The sequence below is a fragment of the Trichomycterus rosablanca genome, chromosome 18 (assembly GCF_030014385.1).
Source record: "Trichomycterus rosablanca isolate fTriRos1 chromosome 18, fTriRos1.hap1, whole genome shotgun sequence".
NCBI classification, from domain to species: Eukaryota; Metazoa; Chordata; class Actinopteri; order Siluriformes; family Trichomycteridae; genus Trichomycterus; species Trichomycterus rosablanca.
In genome coordinates, this window is record NC_086005.1 from 18,916,016 (window position 1) to 18,934,528 (window position 18,513).

Consider the following 18,513-nt stretch of genomic DNA (forward strand, 5'->3'; position numbering starts at 1 on the left):
GAACCTGCACAATCAGTGGCTGACTAAATACTTTTTGACCCCACTGTATATATATATATATATATACTGTCATACGTAACTAATGTTAACACATGCTGACGATAAGGACTCCTGTTGTTTACGAGTAATTTTTTTGTCATGAGTCGAGTCATTTGAAATGAGTCCGAAGTTGCTGTGTGTGCGACTTACGTGCAACTTGGACGCAGACTCGAGTCCCCATCTCTGCATGAATGGCTGTGTCTGAGGGACATCAATGCACTCTTAGTGCCAGCCCCAAGCCTAGATAAAAGCATCTGGCATAAAAACTGTGCCAAATCTGATATGCAGATCAGAACAAACTCTAAAAATAGGAAAGCAGCTGGAATTAAAAAGAAAAAGAATATGTTGTGCACACATGGTGACCATAAACTAGAATTAAACTAATCAAAACATTTCCAGTAAAGTACAATTCAATGACACCTGCATCAGTCATCATCTAGATCATTTAATTATCCCACAAATTATACCACATATACTATTACATAATATATACATACATGAAATAAGCTTCAGCAAGCTCTTGTATACTACAATGATTCTCTTTATAATGTCAAATGATTCAACACATACTAATAATCAATTCCAATCAACACTGATATAAATACATTTCCTGAAATAAGACTTCAATATATTTAATTTGATCATTTAAGATCTGCAGGCCAAGATCTGCAACAAGCTGAGCTGAAACTTAGGAAGTTTGCCATAACATTATGACCACCTCCTTGTTTCTACACTTACTGTCCACTTTAGTAGCTCCACTTACCATATAGCAGCACTTTGTAGTTCAACAATTACTGACTGTTGTCCATCTGTTTCTCTACATGAAAAGGGGGCTACCCTTTCATGCTGTTCTTCAATGATCAATACTCTCCCAGGACCACTACAGAGCAGGTATTATTTAGGTGGTGGATCATTCTTAGCACTGCAGTGACACTGACATGGTGATTGTGTGTTAGTGTGTGTTGTGCTGGTATGAGTGGATCAGACACAGCAGCGCTGCTGGAGTTTTTAAACACCTCACTGCCACTGTTGGACTGAGAATAGTCCACCAACCAAAAATATCTGGCCAACAGCGCCCCGTGGGCAGCGTCCTGTGACCACTGATGAAGGTCTTGAAGATGATCAACTCAAACAGCAGCAATAGATGAGCGATCGTCTCTGACTTTACATCTACAAGGTGGACCAACTAGGTAGGAGTGTCTAATAGAGTGGACAGTGAGTGGACATGGTATTTAAAAACTCCAGCAGACACACATTAACACCACCATGTCGGTGTCACTGCAGTGCTGAAAATGATCCACCACCTAAATAATACCTACTCTGTGGTGGTCCTGACCATTGAAGAACAGGGTGAAAGCAGGGTAAAATAAGTATGAAGAGAAACTGATGGACTACAGTGGAGCTGATAAGATGGACAGTGAGTGTAGAAACAAGGAGGTGGTCATAATGTTATGTCTGATCGGTGAACAGTGGACAGTGTAACATAAGCTTACAATATTTTGTTTTTTTTAAACCAGGGTAAAATAGTGGTGTGTTTTACACTATATATCTGCTGATCCTGGTCACTGAATCACAGTCTTGGGATATAGTAATAGGAACCCAATCTACAAAGCTCCCCCAGATGCAGTTCTTGTGCTGACTTGGAAGAACGTGCTGCAACCAAGAAAAGAAAAATTTCAAATGTTTATGGAACTTGCTTGTTCCACAAATGACTGGTATGCACTTTAATTAATGGTGTGTCTATATACTTTTGACCATTTTGGGAAAGTACCAACATGCAAAAATGCTCCTGTCTTTAGAACCAATTTTGACCTAATAATGCACTTCCAGGGCACATTATAGGAGTGCATTAAGAAATACATGAATCTGATGCTCAGGTCATCAAGATGCTGATAAAAATACAGTCCTAAATTTCCAAGTACAGTTCAGAATGTAGCAATACACATTTAAAATGGAATGATAACTAAAATAAAAGGAAAAGCTATATTAAGACTGAGTGCACTATTACAGTGTACACTTTAAAAAGAGATAAAATTACACATACAGCATTTTGTACAGCAAATGACAAAATTTCAGGTCCAGGAAAAAAAAAAACAGCTGCATTTTACAATGATTTTCACTGTGACTTGGACTAGGATTAAATAAAGTGCTTGTCCTCACAGATAGACAGTATCTGATATAGCCATGGGGGTCACAGAAACAGGTACTAGGGAAGCAAAAGAGGACCAGGTGTCATGCCATTAGTATGGGATCTGGTTCTGGTAATACTGTAGCATGTCATAGGTTTTGCTCCTGGAACAGAAAAAAGTGCAAAGACAAGTTAACATAAATAAAATAAACTAATACAATAAACTGGTCTAATCATTTTTTAACACAGACGTGGATTGTTTTCAAGACATAAATGCAGTCTCTAGTGCCTGGAAATCTGTCCTCTGGAAATACAACCCCAAATCAGAAAAGGTTGGAACAGCACGGAAAATGCAAATAATAAAAAAAAAACACAGTTTCTTACATCTACTTTGGTTTTTATTATATGAACCTCGGATATTTCATGTTTTGTCTGATCAATTTAATTTATTTTATTAATAAATATCCATTCCTGCATTTCAGGCCTGCAACACATTCCAAAACAAGTTGGGACAGTAAAGAATTTAGTGTTTCAGCTTTTATTTTGTCCCATTGTTCCTGCAAACACGTCTTAAGATGTGTAACAGTACGGGGTCGTTGTTGTCACATTTTTCGTTTTAAAATTCTCCACACATTCTCTATTGGGGACAGGTCAGAACAGCAGGCAGGCCAGTCCAGTACCTGTACCCTCTTCATCCACAGTCATGCCTTTGTAATGTGTGCAGCATGTGGTTTTGTATTGTCTTGTTGAAAAATGCATGGACATCCCTGGAAAAGATGACGTCCTGAAGGCAGCACATGTTGCTCTAGGATCTCAATGTACTTTTCTGCATTAATGCTGCCATCACAGAAGTGTAAATGACCTTTGCCAAGGGCACTGACACACCCCCATACCATGAAAGATTCTGGCTTTTGGACTTGTTGCTGATAACAGTCGGGATGATCCTTTTCGTCTTTGGTCCAAAGCACACGGTGTCCATTTTTTCCGAATGCTGATTCATCTGAACACAATACACGTGGTCCATCCTAGATGCCTCCGAGCCCAGAGAAGTGAACGCCGCTTCTGGACATGGTTAACATAAGGCTTCTTTTTTGTACAGTAAAGTTTAAAGTGGCATTTGTGCATGTAACTCTGTATTGTAGTGCTTGACAAAGGTTTGCCAAAGTAATCGCTCACCCATGTGGTTATATCAGCTATTGTTGAGTGGCGGTTCTTAATGCAGTGTCGTCTGAGGGATCGAAGATCACGGGTGTTCAGCTTAAGCTTGCGCCCTTGGTCTTTATGCACTGAAATTCCTCCCGATTCCTTGAAACGTTTAATGATATTATGAACTGTAGAGGGAGAAATATGCAAATCCCTTCCAATCTTTCTCTGAGGTACATTGTTTTTAAACATTTTAATCATTTTCTCACACATTTGTTGACAAACTGGAGATCCTCTGATCATCTTTGCTCATCAAAGACTCAGCCTTTTCTGGATGCTGCTTTTGTACCAAACCATGATTACAATCACCTGTATTTAGTTTTTTCAAATTATTACTAGCCCTAAATTGCCTCTGTCCCAACTTTTTTTGAATGTGTTGCAGGCCTGAAATGCAGTAATAAAGATATATTAACAAATGAAATGAAGTTGAGCAGACCCAACATGAAATATCTTGGGTTCAAACTGTCTGCAATCAAATAAAAGTCAAAGTAAATGTAAGGAACACTGTATTATTTTATTTGCATTTCCATACTGTCCCAACGTTTTCTGATTTGGGGTTGTAATTTTTACTCATTTATAAAAGTAAAATCAACAGAAATATTCACCTTTAATGACCAAAATTTTAAATGTAAAACAAGTGAAAGCAGTGAGTGTGTACCTGCTGCTGAGGAAGCAGCGCTCGATGACTTTGATCATAAATGCTGCAGCCTCTTTTTCACTCATGTTGGGATTAAACCTTTGCCTGTAACATACAAACAACACATATTCATAGTTTTTGTTTTACACCATATGGCCAAAGGTTTGTGGACAACTGGGACAAAAAAAATCATTGTAGTACATAATACGAAGTTAATTTCTATTTGGTATTATAGTAGTTTCCATTCCTTTGGGAACCGAGCCCGTCAGTACAGTACAACCTGTGTTTATCTGTTTATCTATACAGATCACATGGCTATAGGCCAAGTGGACACCAACATGGTTGATTAAACAGCATAAATTGAACACACAACATATTCAGGCAGTTATGGTCTTTACTCTGAAGCAGGGGTTTTTAACCTGTGGGGTTTACTTCTAAAACTAAAGCAATTCATTTTTCACCCACATGAGACATATTTAATTAGTCTCACTGACTACGCACACACATACGTTTAATGTCATTAAGTTCAGTCTGAAAAAAGGACTGTTGGCTAGCAAAACTTAAAAATAAGGCTAACAGTGAAGATAAATCGGTGACAAAAACAGTGACTGTTGTTATAAGACATGGGTGTGTGTGTCTTTAAGAGAGGTATATAGTGGGAGATGCTCTGTTCACAATATCACTGTAAGTGAGTCAGGAGTCGATTCTTATGAAGCAAAGCTCTCCGTTTTTACTGTTATGTTTATGCATTTGTCTTCCCTTTTTTTCTCCCTTTTAGCGCGTCCAATTGCCCGACTCCACTAATGCCGGCCACGGCTATGATTGAGGAGAACGAAGATAACCCACGCCCCCTCCGACACGTGGGCAGCATGCCGTATGCATCTTGTCACCTACACTCTGACGAGTGCAATGCGGATCAGCACTGTGTACGGAGAGACACACCCTGACAGCACTCTTTTCCCATCTCTGTGCAGGCGCCATTAATCAGCCAGTAGAGGTCGTAGCTGCATCCGTCATGAGAGAGTCCATATCCAGCTTAATGCCCCACCCCTATATGAACAACAGGCCAATCATTGTTCATGTGGCTGTTCGGCCCAGCCGGCAGGCAGAGCTGAGACTCCATACAATGTATTCAAGATCCCAGCTCTGGTGTCCTAGTGTGTGTTTTTACCACTGCGCCACCTGAGCGGCCTTTACCAAATATTATTTTATACATATTTATGTATCTCACTTTTCATTTATGGTCTGTTGCAAACTATTGAGTACATTTTACTACTCTCTGTATGTTTAAATGTATTTACATTTAAGCACCTGATGTAGAATAAATAGTGACTAGGTAGAGGGGATTTCCTAATTTTTTGGCCACATGACTACAGTGGACACCTGTAAGGTTGATTAAACAACAACGAGTGGCTACACAACATACTTGAGCAGTTTTATGGTCTGTCCTCTGAAGCATGGAAGGCCAGTGTCCAGCATCAAGGTCACCAAAGACACTACAGCATCCATATAGGGCCTAAGATGAGATAAAGAAGGGAGGGATAAAACAGAATGAGGAGAAAGAAAGTGAAAAGCTGACACCTTTATAATATAGTGTTGATCTGTCTATATATTATCTATACATACTTACATCGACCAGGCATAACATTATGACCACTGACAGGTGACGTGAATAACACTGATTATCTCTTCATCATGGCACCTGTTAGGGGTGGGATATATTAGGCAGCAAGTGAACATTTTATCCTCAAAGTTGATGTGTTAGGAGTTTGACAAGGGCCAAATTGTGATGGCTAGACGACTGGGTCAGAGCATCTCCAAAACTGCAGCTCTTGTGGGGTGTTCCCGGTCTGCAGTGGTCAGTAGCTATCAAAAGTGGTCCAAGGAAGGAACAGTGGTAAACCGGTGACAGGGTCATGGGCGGCCAAGGCCCACTGATGCACGTGGGGAGCGAAGACTGGTCCGTGTGGTCCGATCCGACAGACGAGCTCATGTAGCTCAAATTGCTGAAGAAGTTAATGCTGGTTCTGATAGAAAGGTGTCAGAATACACAGTGCATCGCAGTTGCAGGGCTTTTTTAGCAGCAAAAGGGGGTAGGAAGGTGGTCATAATGTTATGCCTAATCGGTGTACATGTATGCTTAAAAAGCCCTAACTCTTAACCTTACACCTCATACCTCCTAGTCTAAAATATTCACAAGGCGCATGTCTCACCTTACTGCAAGATATCCACGCACACACATCTCCATGAACCACTTAAATGGAGTGGCCTCCATTTTGCCTCCCATGATCATCACCATTTCATCAGTCAGCTTGATGTCTGGTTCCCAGCCCAGGTTCCCTCCTGGAGAACTCTCGAACATGAAACCAAAGTCTACAGTCACCAAAAAAATGAAATTTATTTAATAAAGGTTATTGGTTCTCATTTTCTTATTTACACTATACAGCCAAAATACACCGATCAGCCATAACATTAAAACCACCTTCTTGTTTCTACACTCACTGTTCATTTTATCAGCTCCACTTACCATATAGAAGCACTTTGTAGTTCTACAATTACTGACTGTAGTATATCTGTTTCTCTACATGCTTTGTTAGCCCCCTTTCATGCTGTTCTTCAATGATCAGGACTCTTACAGGACCACCACAGAGCAGGTATTATTTAGGTGGTGGATCATTCGCAGCACTGCAGTGACACTGACATGGTGGTGGTGTGTTAGTGTGTGTTGTGCTGGTATAAGTAGATCAGACACAGTGGCACTGCTGGAGTTTTTAAACTGTGTCCACTCACTGTCCACTCTATTAGATTGCTATCTTAGTTGGTCCACCTAGTAGATGTAAAGTCAGAGACGATCGCTCATCTACTGCTGCTGTTTGAGTTGGTCATCTTCTAGACTTTTATCAGTGGTCACAGGACGCTGCCCACAGGGCGCTGTTGGCTGGATATTTTTGGTTGATGGACTATTCTCAGTCCAGCAGTGGCAGTAATGTGTTTAAAAACTCCAGCAGCGCTGCTGTGTCTTATCCACTCATACCAGCACAACACACACTAACACACCACCACCATGTCAGTGTCACTGCAGTGCTACGAATGACCCACCACCTAAATAATACCTACTCTGTGGTGGTCCTGACTATTAAAGAATAGGGTGAAAGGGGGCTCACAAAGCATGCAGAGAAACAGATGGAATACAGTCAGTAATTGTAGAACTACAAAGTGCTTCTATATGGTAAGTGGAGCTGATAAAATGGACAGTGAGTGTAAAACAAGGAGGTGGTTTTAATGTTAAGGCTGATCGGTGTATATGGGCACCTAATAACGAATTTGTTTAAAAAACATGGGCATTAATTGGAGTTGACCTTCCCCACCACTTTATTTAAAGGGCTTTTCACAAAATTATGTTTATCTGGAATTGTGCCCATTCAGTCAGGTTTTCAGAGAGGCTGAGGTCAGGGTTCTGTGCAGGACACCGAACTCGTCAAAACACGTCTATATGAGCCACAGTAAAGAGCCTTCCCCAGACAGTTGCCACAAGGCTGGAAGCATGTTGATTGTATATAGATAATCTAGATACCTCACAGCAATGGGTGTGGCCTAAACACTGTAGTATTTATGGCAAAATGCACCCAGCTTGATTTACTGATCCTGTTGCTCTAAATTTTACGATGATCTCATCTTGAACATGTCCTGCCATAAAGATACAGATCTCAGCGTTCCAGAACATGCTAGGCATACGAGCCTCTAAAGGAATAACGTAATCACACATTCCTCTATTCATCATTTATTCACAGGACTTTTGTAAGACGCTATATGATGTACTAGCTTCTGTACTGACACCCAAGTGGTGGAACGAACTTCCTCTGTCTGTCCGAACAGCCGAGTCTCTCAGCGTCTTCAAAAAATGCATCTCTTTACTAAGCACTCAAGCTGAGAACTAACATGTACATACTAACGCTCTTATTAATTTCTTATTTGTTCTTAGAGGGTTTCAGCAGATTTGTGCTCAGGACTGTTGTCTACTTAAACTAGAGTAGTGAAATGTTTACTGTGGAAGCACTTCTGTAAGTCGCTCTGGATAAGAGCGTCTGCTATGTATAATTTGTAGGACAATAGCATCAGTATCCTCTGCTTTCTTAGGGAGAGAGAAGATATCTCCTTATCACTTAGGAGTATAAGTGTGAAAAACAAAGATCTGCAAGTTGAGCATCGGACAGTCCATCAATAAGCACTGATCACCAACTGATCCTGAATCGATTTCAGGTAGGTAAGGTAATTTACACTTCTGTGTGTGAGTACATTGAGATCTTAGAACAACATATGCTGCCTTCAAGATGTCATCTTTTCCATGCATTTTTCAACAAGAAAATGCAAAACCACATGCTGCACACATTACAAAAGCATGGCTGCGGAAGAAGAGGGTACGGGTGCTGGACTGGCCTGCCTGCAGTCCTGACCTGTCCCCAATAGAGAATGTGTGGAGAATTTTGAAACGAAAAATGCGACAACGACGACCCCGTACTGTTGCACATCTTAAGACGTGTTTTCAGGAAGAATGGGACAAAATAAAAGCTGAAACACTAAATCACTTGGTATTCTCGGTGCCAAAACGTCTTTTAAGTGTGGTGAAAAGGAATGGCAACATTACAAAGTGGTAAATGCTTTACTGTCCCAACTTTTTTTGGAATGTGTTGCAGGCCTGAAATGCAGGAATGGATGTTTATTAATAAATGAAATTAAGCTGACCAGACAACATGAAATATCTCAGGTTCATCCTGTCTGCAATGAAATAAAAGTCAAAGTAAATGTAAGAAACTCTGTGGTTTTTTATTATGTGCATTTTCGGTGCTGTCCCAACTTTTTCTGATTTGGGGTTGTACAAAAAATAGGTGGTTTGCAATAATGTAGGTTTTTTAATGTTTTAGAAATTCAAACAGACCAATGTGGATCAGGTGGCCTTTGCTATCCAGCATGATGTTGCCGTTGTGCCTGTCTTTAATTTGCAGCAGGAAGAGGAGCAGGCTGTAGGCAGCCATGCTGCGGATGAAATTATACCTGGCCTGTCGGACACAGAAAACAGACAACACTATTAAATGACCAGATATTAAAAGAATTTTTGTACATTTGTCAAACACTAATATTCATTCACGTTATTTAAAATGCAATAAGAATTAATCACCTGCTGGAAGTGCAGAGTGGACTCATCACCGTACCGGTTCCTGAAGTAGTCGTACATGCCAAAGTCGGTCAGCCTGCCCAGCTGATCCCGAGACTTACAGTTTGGGATGCACTCAATTACACCACACTGCAAAAAAAATCAACATTAGAATGAATAAATATCCAATCATTTTTGCAGGCACTCTGACTAATAATGTTGTGCTTGTGTTTAGTAATGAGCTGAATGCATAACTAAATAAAGGTACCTTGCCCTTATATACTGGGACATGATTAGGAACATGATGTTTCCTTTATTTCAGTGGTTTCTGTCATACTGGGTTCAAACCTGTTTGGCAAGTATGCTAGACATTTCTGGATGGTATGAGACAGGTGTGCGACTTTCCACTATGTGGCTGGGCACCCCATTCCAAAACCATCAACAGCTATAGTAGCCTCTGCTCTTTTGGACACGCCTTTCACAATGTTTTGCATTAATATATAATTGTGAGGTCACAATTTGGGAAGTGATGTTTGATGTTCTGGCTACCAACGTTCTGGCTACCAACTATTATTTCAATTCATCCTCAGTGGGGTTAAAGTCAGGTTCTCTGATCAGGCTACTGGAGTCAAACTACACTATACTGCAAGTATTCGCTCGTCTGCCTTCACACACATATGAACTTGAGTGACATCCCATTCTCTATCCATAGGGTTTAATATGATGTCGGCCCACCCTTTGCACCTATAACAGCTTTAACTCTTCTGGGAAGGTTTTCCACAAGGTTTAGGAGTGTGTTTATGGGAATTTTTTACCATTTTCCAGAAGCGCATTTGTGAGGTAAGACACTGATGTGGGACGAGAAGGCCTGGCTCACAGTCTCCGCTCTAATTCATCCCAAAGGTGTTCTATCTGTGCAGGCCAGTCAAGTTCTTCCACACCAAACTCGCTCATCCATGTCTTTATGGACCTTGCTTTGTGCACTGGTGTACAGTCATGTTGGAACAGAAGGGGCCATCCCCAAAGTTGGGAGCATGAAATTGTCCAAAATCTCTTGGTATGCTGAAGCATTAAGAGTTCCTTTCACTGGAACTAAGGGGCCGAGCCCAACTCCTGAAATACAACCCCACACCATAATCCCCCTTCACCAAACTTTACACTTGGCACAATGCAGTCAGACATGTACCGTTCTGCTGGCAACCACCAAACCCAGACCCGCTCATTTTACGTGGCTAACACTTCGTGGCTGAGTTGCTGTCGTTCCCAATCGCTTCCACTTTGTTATAATACCACTGACAGTTGACTGTGGAATATTTAGTAGTGAGGAAATTTCACGACTTGGGTTGTTGCACAGGTGGCATCCTATAACGGTACCACGCTGGAATTCACTGAGCTCCTGAAAGCGACACATTCTTTGTTTGTAGAAGCAGTCTGCATGCCTAGGTGCTTGGTTTTATACACCTGTGGCCATGGAAGTGATTGGAACACCCGAATTCAATGATTTGGATGGGTGAGTGAATACTTTTGGCAATATAGTGTATGTCTTTAAGGCCTTGCTTTACAGGGGAACAGCTATGGTTAAACAGGATGAAATCTGTTAGGAGTGGGGTTCACATACTTTTAACCATAAAAATGTTCCTATTCCTTATAGGGAAAACAGAGGAAGCTTTAGGCACAACCACATCTTAGTGTTTGACTACATTCATGGTAAATTCTGTAAATGGTGACTCCTGTTGAAAAACATCTGCGTAAGCCCTCAAGGGATCAAACATGTGAAAGCCGACAAAGGCTTACAATCAACCGACAATAAAGACAAAAGCATGATCATTGGAATAAAACTTAACACACAGCCCTCAGAAGTCATTTAACCAAGCATGCACTGAATAGAGCACTGCAGTAGGACTTACCCCAGGTGCTGTGGCAACCACTCTGTAGGGGAACACAAACAGGTCCAGTCCCACCAGCTGGAAAATGTTCTTAAAGAGCCCGATGATCTGCAGCGCCAACATGTCCTGTCACAGTAAGTTTTTTCATTATTAAACCTCTACTATTAAATCCTTTTTTGAAGAGCTTACGTCTTGAGCTGCTTGGATGGAGACTAACCTGTCTGCAGTCATCCCCTACTTTAAAGATGGCTGCCTGCCAGCACACCTTCTCTGAGTCTTCGTCACCATCTTCTAAAGAATCAGAGGGGCATCGCAGACCTATAATGACAAATGAATAATATTTACATTCGGGCACAGCTGATACAAAGACTACACTCACTGTCCATTTTATCAGCTTCATTTACCATATAGAAGCACTTTGTAGTTCTACAATTACTGACTGTAGTCCATCAATTTCTCTACATACTTTTTTAGCCTGCTCTCACCCTGTTCTTCAATGGTCAGGACCCCCAAAGGACCACCACAGAGCAGGTATCATTTAGGTGGTGAATCATTCTCAGCACTGCAGTTACACTGACATGGTGGTGGTGTGTTAGTGTGTGTTGTGCTGGTATGAGTGGATCAGACACAGCAGCGCTGCTGGAGTTTTTAAATACCGTGTCCACTCACTGTCCACTCTATTAGACACTCCTACCTAGTTGGTCCACCTTGTAGATGTAAAGTCAAAGATGATCGCTCATCTATTGCTGCTGTTTGAGTTGGTCATCTTCTAGACCTTCATCAGTGGTCACAGGACGCTGCCTACGGGGCGCCGTTGGCTGGAAATTTTTGGTTGGTGAAGTATTCTTAGTCCAGCAGTGACAGTGAGGTGTTTAAAAACTTCATCAGCACTACCATGTCTGATCCACTCATACCAGCACAACACACACTAACACACCACCACCATGTCATTGTCACTGCAGTGCTGAGAATGACCCACCACCCAGATAATACCTACTCTGTAGTGATCCTGGGAGAGTTCTGACCATTGAAGAACAGCATGAAAGGGGACTAACAAAGCATGCAGAGAAACATATGGACTACAGTCAGTAATTGTAGAACTACAAGTGCTTCTATATGGTAAGTGGAGCTGATAAAATGGACAGTGAGTGTAGAAACAAGGAGGTGGTTGTAATGTTATGGCTGATCAGTGTATATCAAGGGGGCTCAAAAATATAAAAAGGTAAATGTTTTATTCTACTCATTATCGCCATCTTTTGGAATCAGCTTGACGTCTTTATTATTCACTTATAGTACACTACATAGCCAAAAGTATTTGGACACCTGACCTGAGACCTCAAGTTTGAATCTAACCTGTGCTATCGACCAGGCAAGAAATGACTGACTATGTCTTGAGGGAGGGTATGGTCAAACGAGTTTCCTTATTACTCCTGCAATCACAGCCTTTGCTGGCTGGAACTGCACTAGGGATGGTTGACAACACAGATCCTACCAAGAGCACAATGTAGAAAATGCTTAATATGGAGATAAACAGATAAATGATCTGTTAATGTGTCCACTGTTAAAACAAACTCTAAACTCTCTAGAGTCTAGCAACTCTAAACTTTTTTCATAGCCAGATACCACAAACCCAATGAAAGCCAAGGTGTTGACAAAAATGCACAGCAAAAATTGCACTCTACATACAGTCAAGCCAGAAAGTCTGCACACCCCTTTCACCTTTAATAGATTGAGTTAATTTGTTGCACAGAATTCTACACAAAATAGCCCACAATGACAAAGTAAAAGCAGGTTTTTAGATTTAGATTTTAGATTTGTGCTAATTTATTAAAAATCAAAATGTAAAATATTATATGTACACAAGTGTGCACACCCTTTGATATGACACCCAAAAGTGAGCTGCGGTGCATTTTGTTTTCACTGATGCTGCTTGAGATGTTTCTACAATTTAATTGGAATCCACCTGTGGTAAATTAAATTGATTGGGCATGATTGGGGATTGCCAACACCTGCCATCCCAGTGATGCCTCAATTGGTCAACGTGTGAAACTCACAGAGGTTCATTTGGAGCAGTTGTAGCCTAGTGGTTAAGGTGCTGGACTGGTAATCAAAAGGTCGCTGGTTCGAGCCCCACCATAGCCTCTGTTGGGCCCTTGAGCAAGGCTCTTAACCCTCAATTGCTTAGACAGTATACTGTCAGTACTGTAAGTCGCTTTGGATAAAAGCGTCTGCTAAATGCCTGCAGACCTCAGAAACAGGATTGTGTCAAGGCATAGATCTAGAGAACACCGTACAGAAAAATTGCTGCAGCTTTACAGGTCCCAAAGAGAACAGTGGCCACCATCATTCGTAAATGGAAGAAGTTTGGAACCACCAAAAATCTTCCTAGACCTGAGCAATCGGGGAAGACGGGCCTTGGTCAGGGAACAAAGGAGTGGCTTCGGAGAAAGTCTGTGAATGTCCTTGAGTGGCCCAGCCAGAGCCCAGACCTAAACAAACATCTGTGGAAGGATCTGAAAATAGCTGTGTACTGATGCTCCCCATCCAACCTGACGGAGTAATTATTGGCGATTGTGTGTAGATGTTTGAGTCATATGGCATCAATGTAAAAAAATTCTATGATTATTTGAGTAAAAATCACAAGAGATCAATCACTTGCAAAAGACTAAATACCTTCTTTCTCAAGTTCACTCACTCCACACCGCTTAACTTTGAATCTTGCCAGATAAGGAGCCTTGGCAGCACTATGAAAGTAAAGAACACATGAAAAAAGGACAATGTAATTCGTGTACATAAATATTGGCAATATAATTAGGTGTGCTATTACAGTAATAATGAATAATCTTTCTGATACTTCACCTCTGCATAGGAGTTCCTGACTTGTAGTCAATATCTAGAACAATGGCTTCAGGATTGCTTGGTAAGTAGCAGCCTGGAAGAGCAAAAACAACAATAAAAAGGGAAAGATAAGAGACTTTATAGTGAGCACAACTTCATATAAATGTAATTCAGTTTAATTCAATTCAATTAAATTTAACAAATACAAATTATATAGAACTTAGATTAATGTAAAAAAAACAACAACAAAAAAAACAAATACAGATGAATTACAGAAGAATACAATAAAAAGTATGTTCCAGAAAAGCAGAGCAATTGTTCAAAGAATTTAAAAAGCACAGCCGAACATAACACTGATTATCTCTTCATCACGGCACCTGTTAGTGAGTCTTTGATGAGCAAAGATGGCCAGAGGATCTCCAGTTTGTCAACAAATGTATAAAAAAAATATTTAAATGTTTTAAAACAATGTACCTCAAAGAATATTTGGGATTTGCATATTTCTCCCTCTACAGTGCATAATATCATTAAACGATTCAAGGAATTGGGAGGAATTTCAGTGCGTAAAGGCCAAGGGAGGAAGCTTAAGCTGAACGCCCGTAATCTTCGATCCCTCAGACGGCACTGCATCAAGAACCGCCACTCAACAATAGCTGATATAACCAAATGGGTGAGGGATTACTTACTTACTACTTACCTTTGTCAATCAGTGCAATACAGAGTTACATGCATAATTGCCACTTAAAACTTTACTGTGCAAAAATGAAGCCTTATGTTAACCATGTCCAGAAGCCACGTCGGCTTTTCTGGGCTCTGAGGCATCTAGGATGGACCATCACACAGTGGAAACGTGTATTGTGGTCAAATGAATCAGCATTCCGGGTCTTTTTTTAGAAAAAATGGACGCTGTGTGCTCCGGACCAAAGACGAAAAGGACCATCCAGACTGTTATCAGCAACAAGTGCAAAAGCCAGGGTCTGTCATGGTATGAGGCTGCCCTTGGCAAAGGTCATTTACACTTCTGTGATGGCAGCATTAATGCAGAAAAGTACCTGTCCCCAATAGAGGATGTGTGGAGAATTTTGAAACAAAAAATGAGACAACGACGACCCCGTACTGTTGCACATGTTAAGACGTGTTTGCAGGAAGAATGGGACAAAATAAAAGCTGAAACACTAAATCACTTGGTCTCCTCGGTGCCAAAACGTCTTTTAAGTGTGGTGAAAAAGAATGGCAATATTACAAAGTGGTAAATGCTTTACTGTCCCAACTTTTTTGTAATGTGTTGCAGGCCTGAAATGCAGGAATGGATAATAATATAATTAATAAATGAAATGAAGTTGAGCAGACAAAACATGAAATATCTCAGGTTCATCCTGTCTCCAATTAAATAAAAGTCAAAGTAAAGGTAAGAAACTCTGTGTTTTTTTTATTATTTGTATTTCCCATGCTGTCCCAACTTTTTCTGATTTGGGGTTGTACATAAAAAAGTTAGGTCCAAATTAAATAGTGAAGCACAGTTGAACTAAATAAACAAAAAACTTCACCTGGCTGAACTGTGATTTCAGACAAGGCTTTCAGACAAGCCCTTTTTCTTTCCTCTCCTTTTGGAACCGGCCTGACCAAAAGAAAGTGGATAAGTTTACACATTGTACAGTATACTAAAAATTACAGCTGAATACAACAATTATTAGATCACTAATTAGTGCAGGGGAGCTTACTTTATGATGGCAGAGACATTAGTGATCTTGTTGAAGAAGTCAAACTCGCGCTGGTAGAAATCTTTGGCTGGGCCGGACAGAGAGCCTATGATTTCCTCCATCATCTGCTCTAGCAGCTCGCCAATATCCGCTGTATACCAGAATCAGAAAAAAAAACAAGAATAAACAAACAAAATTAGTTATTTGTATCTAATAAATACTGAAGGTTAACGGCCGCTCAGGTGGCGCAGCGGTAAAAACACACGCAAGCGCACCAGAGCTGGGATTTAGAATACATCACATCGAATCTCAGCTCTGCCATCCGGCTGGCCTGAGCGGCCACATGAACAACAATTGGTTTGTTGTTCATATAGGGGTGGGGTATTAAGCCGGATAGGGACTCCTCGTAACTGATGCACTACGATCTCTGCTGGCTGATTGATGGCGCCTGCACAGAGGCCGGATGGCAGAGCTGAGATTCGATATGATGTATTCGAAATCCCAGCTCTGGTGCACTAGCGTTTAATTCCCTAATTCAATTTCTCTGCTGCTTGCACCAATCACATGCTGGCCAAAAGGAGCCACGAACTAGGACATTCACCCTCTGACGTGTGCAAATGTGTGCATTCTCAGAGAACAAACAAGCACGCCATGCCCAACGCAGGTCCTCCACTACTCATGCTGGCACCTCAACTGGACAGCAAGACGCGTTTTTGATGCCGCAATCAGGAAAATCCCCGTCCGACCTTTGCTCTCTTAAACACAGCCAACCGTGTCTGTTAAACATACGACCACCTGGGGATCAAACCCAGGAGCTTCTTGCTGTGAGGCGACAGTGCTACCCAATTAGCCATTGTGCCACCCACAACAATATGTAAAAACTGCTAATGAACCAGAGTTTTGTTGTTTTGGTTTATTTATTTCTATAAATATATATTTTTTTCTCCCACATTAGCGCATCCAATTTCTGCCCGTCAATCATCCTCTCACTAATGCTGGTCCCTGCTCCTGATTGGGGAGGATGAGGCTGCTCCACGCCCCCTCCGACACGTGCACACCATTCGAACATCTTATCACCTACACTTGATGAGTGCAGTGCAGTACAGCGCTGTGTACAGAGAGCCACACCCTCTACCGCACTCCTTTCCCATCTCCGTGCAAGCGCCACCAACCAGCCAGCAGAGGTCGTAATTGCACTCGTCTGAGAGAGAGTCCCCATCCGGCTTAATCCCACCCCTATCTGAACAACAGGCCGTTGTTCATGTGGTTGCTCAGCCTCAGCCGGCAGGCAGAGCCGAGATTCGATACAATGTATTCGAGATCCCAGTTCTGGTAAACAGCGTGTGTTTTTACCGCTGCGCCACCTGAGCGGCTATTTATTTCTATTTTGCATTTTCCCCTTTTCCTAGTAATCAAGTCATATCCAATTCCCAGATTGTATCTTGAGCTCCCTCCAACACAGAGACATTTTGTTTCTGCCGAGCCGGGGAACAGCATAGCTGGGATGCTGTGCCACCAAGCACCAGCGTTTTATTGTTTGTGACCACTTTATGATGCACTTACGATCTTTCTGGTGCGCCTCTTCATCCAGGTAGATGTTAGTCTTCATATTCCAGATAAACTGGTGTGCAAGGAGCTGGGACTTCTGTGCAGCCCACAGAATGTATTCACGCACATAGCCCATCTGTTTTGGAACAAAGAGGAATGAATGTTACGCCTGATGAGAAAGGTGTTATGGTTCTGCTTACAAAAGTAGTGAGCTGGTTTCAGGTGTTTTACCTTGTCATACCGGAGCGCTTGCACAATTTGAGGAATGTAGAACAGAATTGCGTCCTGTCAAAGAGAACAAAGCAAAGGTGCCACTTTATTTACAAGTGAGAATATTTATTGAAGTATCATTACCAAAAAATAGTAGGACTGGTTAGTATGATGACTTGTGCTTAATGCCTAGTTCACACTGGTTCACACTCGGAGGCAACTCGGTGAAGTGTGAACTGCTTAACAACACAAAATAGCCCACAGTGACAAAGTAAAAGCAGGTTTTTAGACATTTGTGCTAATTTTTAAAAAATTTAAATGTAAAATATCATATGTACACAAGTGTGCACACCCTTTGATATGACACCCAAAAGTGAGCTGAGGTGCATTTTGTTTTCACTGATACTGCTTGAGATTTTTCTACAATTTAATTGGAGTCCACCTGTGGTCAATTTAATTGATCGGACATGACTGGGGATTGCCAACACCTGCCTATATAAGGTCCCACAGTTGACAGTGCATATCAGAGCAAACTACAAGCCATGGGGTCAAAGGAATTATCTGCAGACCTCAGAAACAGGATTGTGTCAAGGCATAGATATGGAGAAGGGTACAGAAAAATTGCTGCAGCTTTACACATCCCAAAGAGCACAGTGGCCACCATCATTCGTAAATGGAACAAGTTTGGAACCACCAAAAATCTTCCTAGAGCTGCCCACCCGACCAAACTGAGTGATCAGGGATCAGGCCTTGGCCAGGGAGGTGAGCAGGAACGCGAGAGTCACTCTGACAGAGCTCCAGCGTATCCTTGTGGAGATGGGAGAACCTATCAGAAGATCAACCATCCAGGCAGCACTCCACAAATCACGCCTTTATGGTACAGTGGCCAGACGGAAGCCACTCCTTAGTAAGAAGCACATGACAGCCCGCTGGAGTTTGCCAAAAGGCACCTAGAGGACTCTCAAACCATGAGAAACAAGATTCTCTGGTCTGATGAAACCAAAATGGAACTTTTTGGCCTGAATACTAAGCGTCACGTCTATGAAAACCAGGCACCGCTCATCACCTGGCTAATGCCATGTCATGATGTTTATCAGCTGCGGGACCGGGTTGACTAGTCCTGATAGAGGGAAAATGAATGCAGCTAAGCACACCGAGATCCTTGAAGAAAA

The 18,513-nt window shown here is 41.6% G+C and overlaps 1 protein-coding gene across 3 annotated transcripts in view; it reads right to left on the minus strand.

Moving 5' to 3' along the window:
• Positions 1–464: 464 nt before the first annotated feature.
• pi4kaa (phosphatidylinositol 4-kinase, catalytic, alpha a) overlaps positions 465–18,513 on the minus strand; it is a 91,949-nt gene continuing 73,900 nt past the window's right edge. For 2 of the 3 annotated variants that reach the window (XM_063013669.1, XM_063013667.1), the window contains exons 42-55: positions 17,363–17,416; positions 17,147–17,267; positions 15,605–15,734; positions 15,431–15,501; positions 13,905–13,977; positions 13,719–13,789; positions 11,263–11,363; positions 11,067–11,171; positions 9,184–9,309; positions 8,944–9,064; positions 6,221–6,380; positions 5,434–5,523; positions 4,029–4,112; positions 465–2,331 (exon numbers count right to left, since the gene is read on the minus strand). In XM_063013669.1, the coding sequence (XP_062869739.1) occupies positions 2,280–2,331; positions 4,029–4,112; positions 5,434–5,523; positions 6,221–6,380; positions 8,944–9,064; positions 9,184–9,309; positions 11,067–11,171; positions 11,263–11,363; positions 13,719–13,789; positions 13,905–13,977; positions 15,431–15,501; positions 15,605–15,734; positions 17,147–17,267; positions 17,363–17,416 (1,359 nt within the window). In that variant the 3' untranslated portion in view covers positions 465–2,279. The remainder of the gene's footprint in view (positions 2,332–4,028; positions 4,113–5,433; positions 5,524–6,220; positions 6,381–8,943; positions 9,065–9,183; positions 9,310–11,066; positions 11,172–11,262; positions 11,364–13,718; positions 13,790–13,904; positions 13,978–15,430; positions 15,502–15,604; positions 15,735–17,146; positions 17,268–17,362; positions 17,417–18,513) is intronic. The other variant, XR_010015219.1, reaches the window with a different exon arrangement.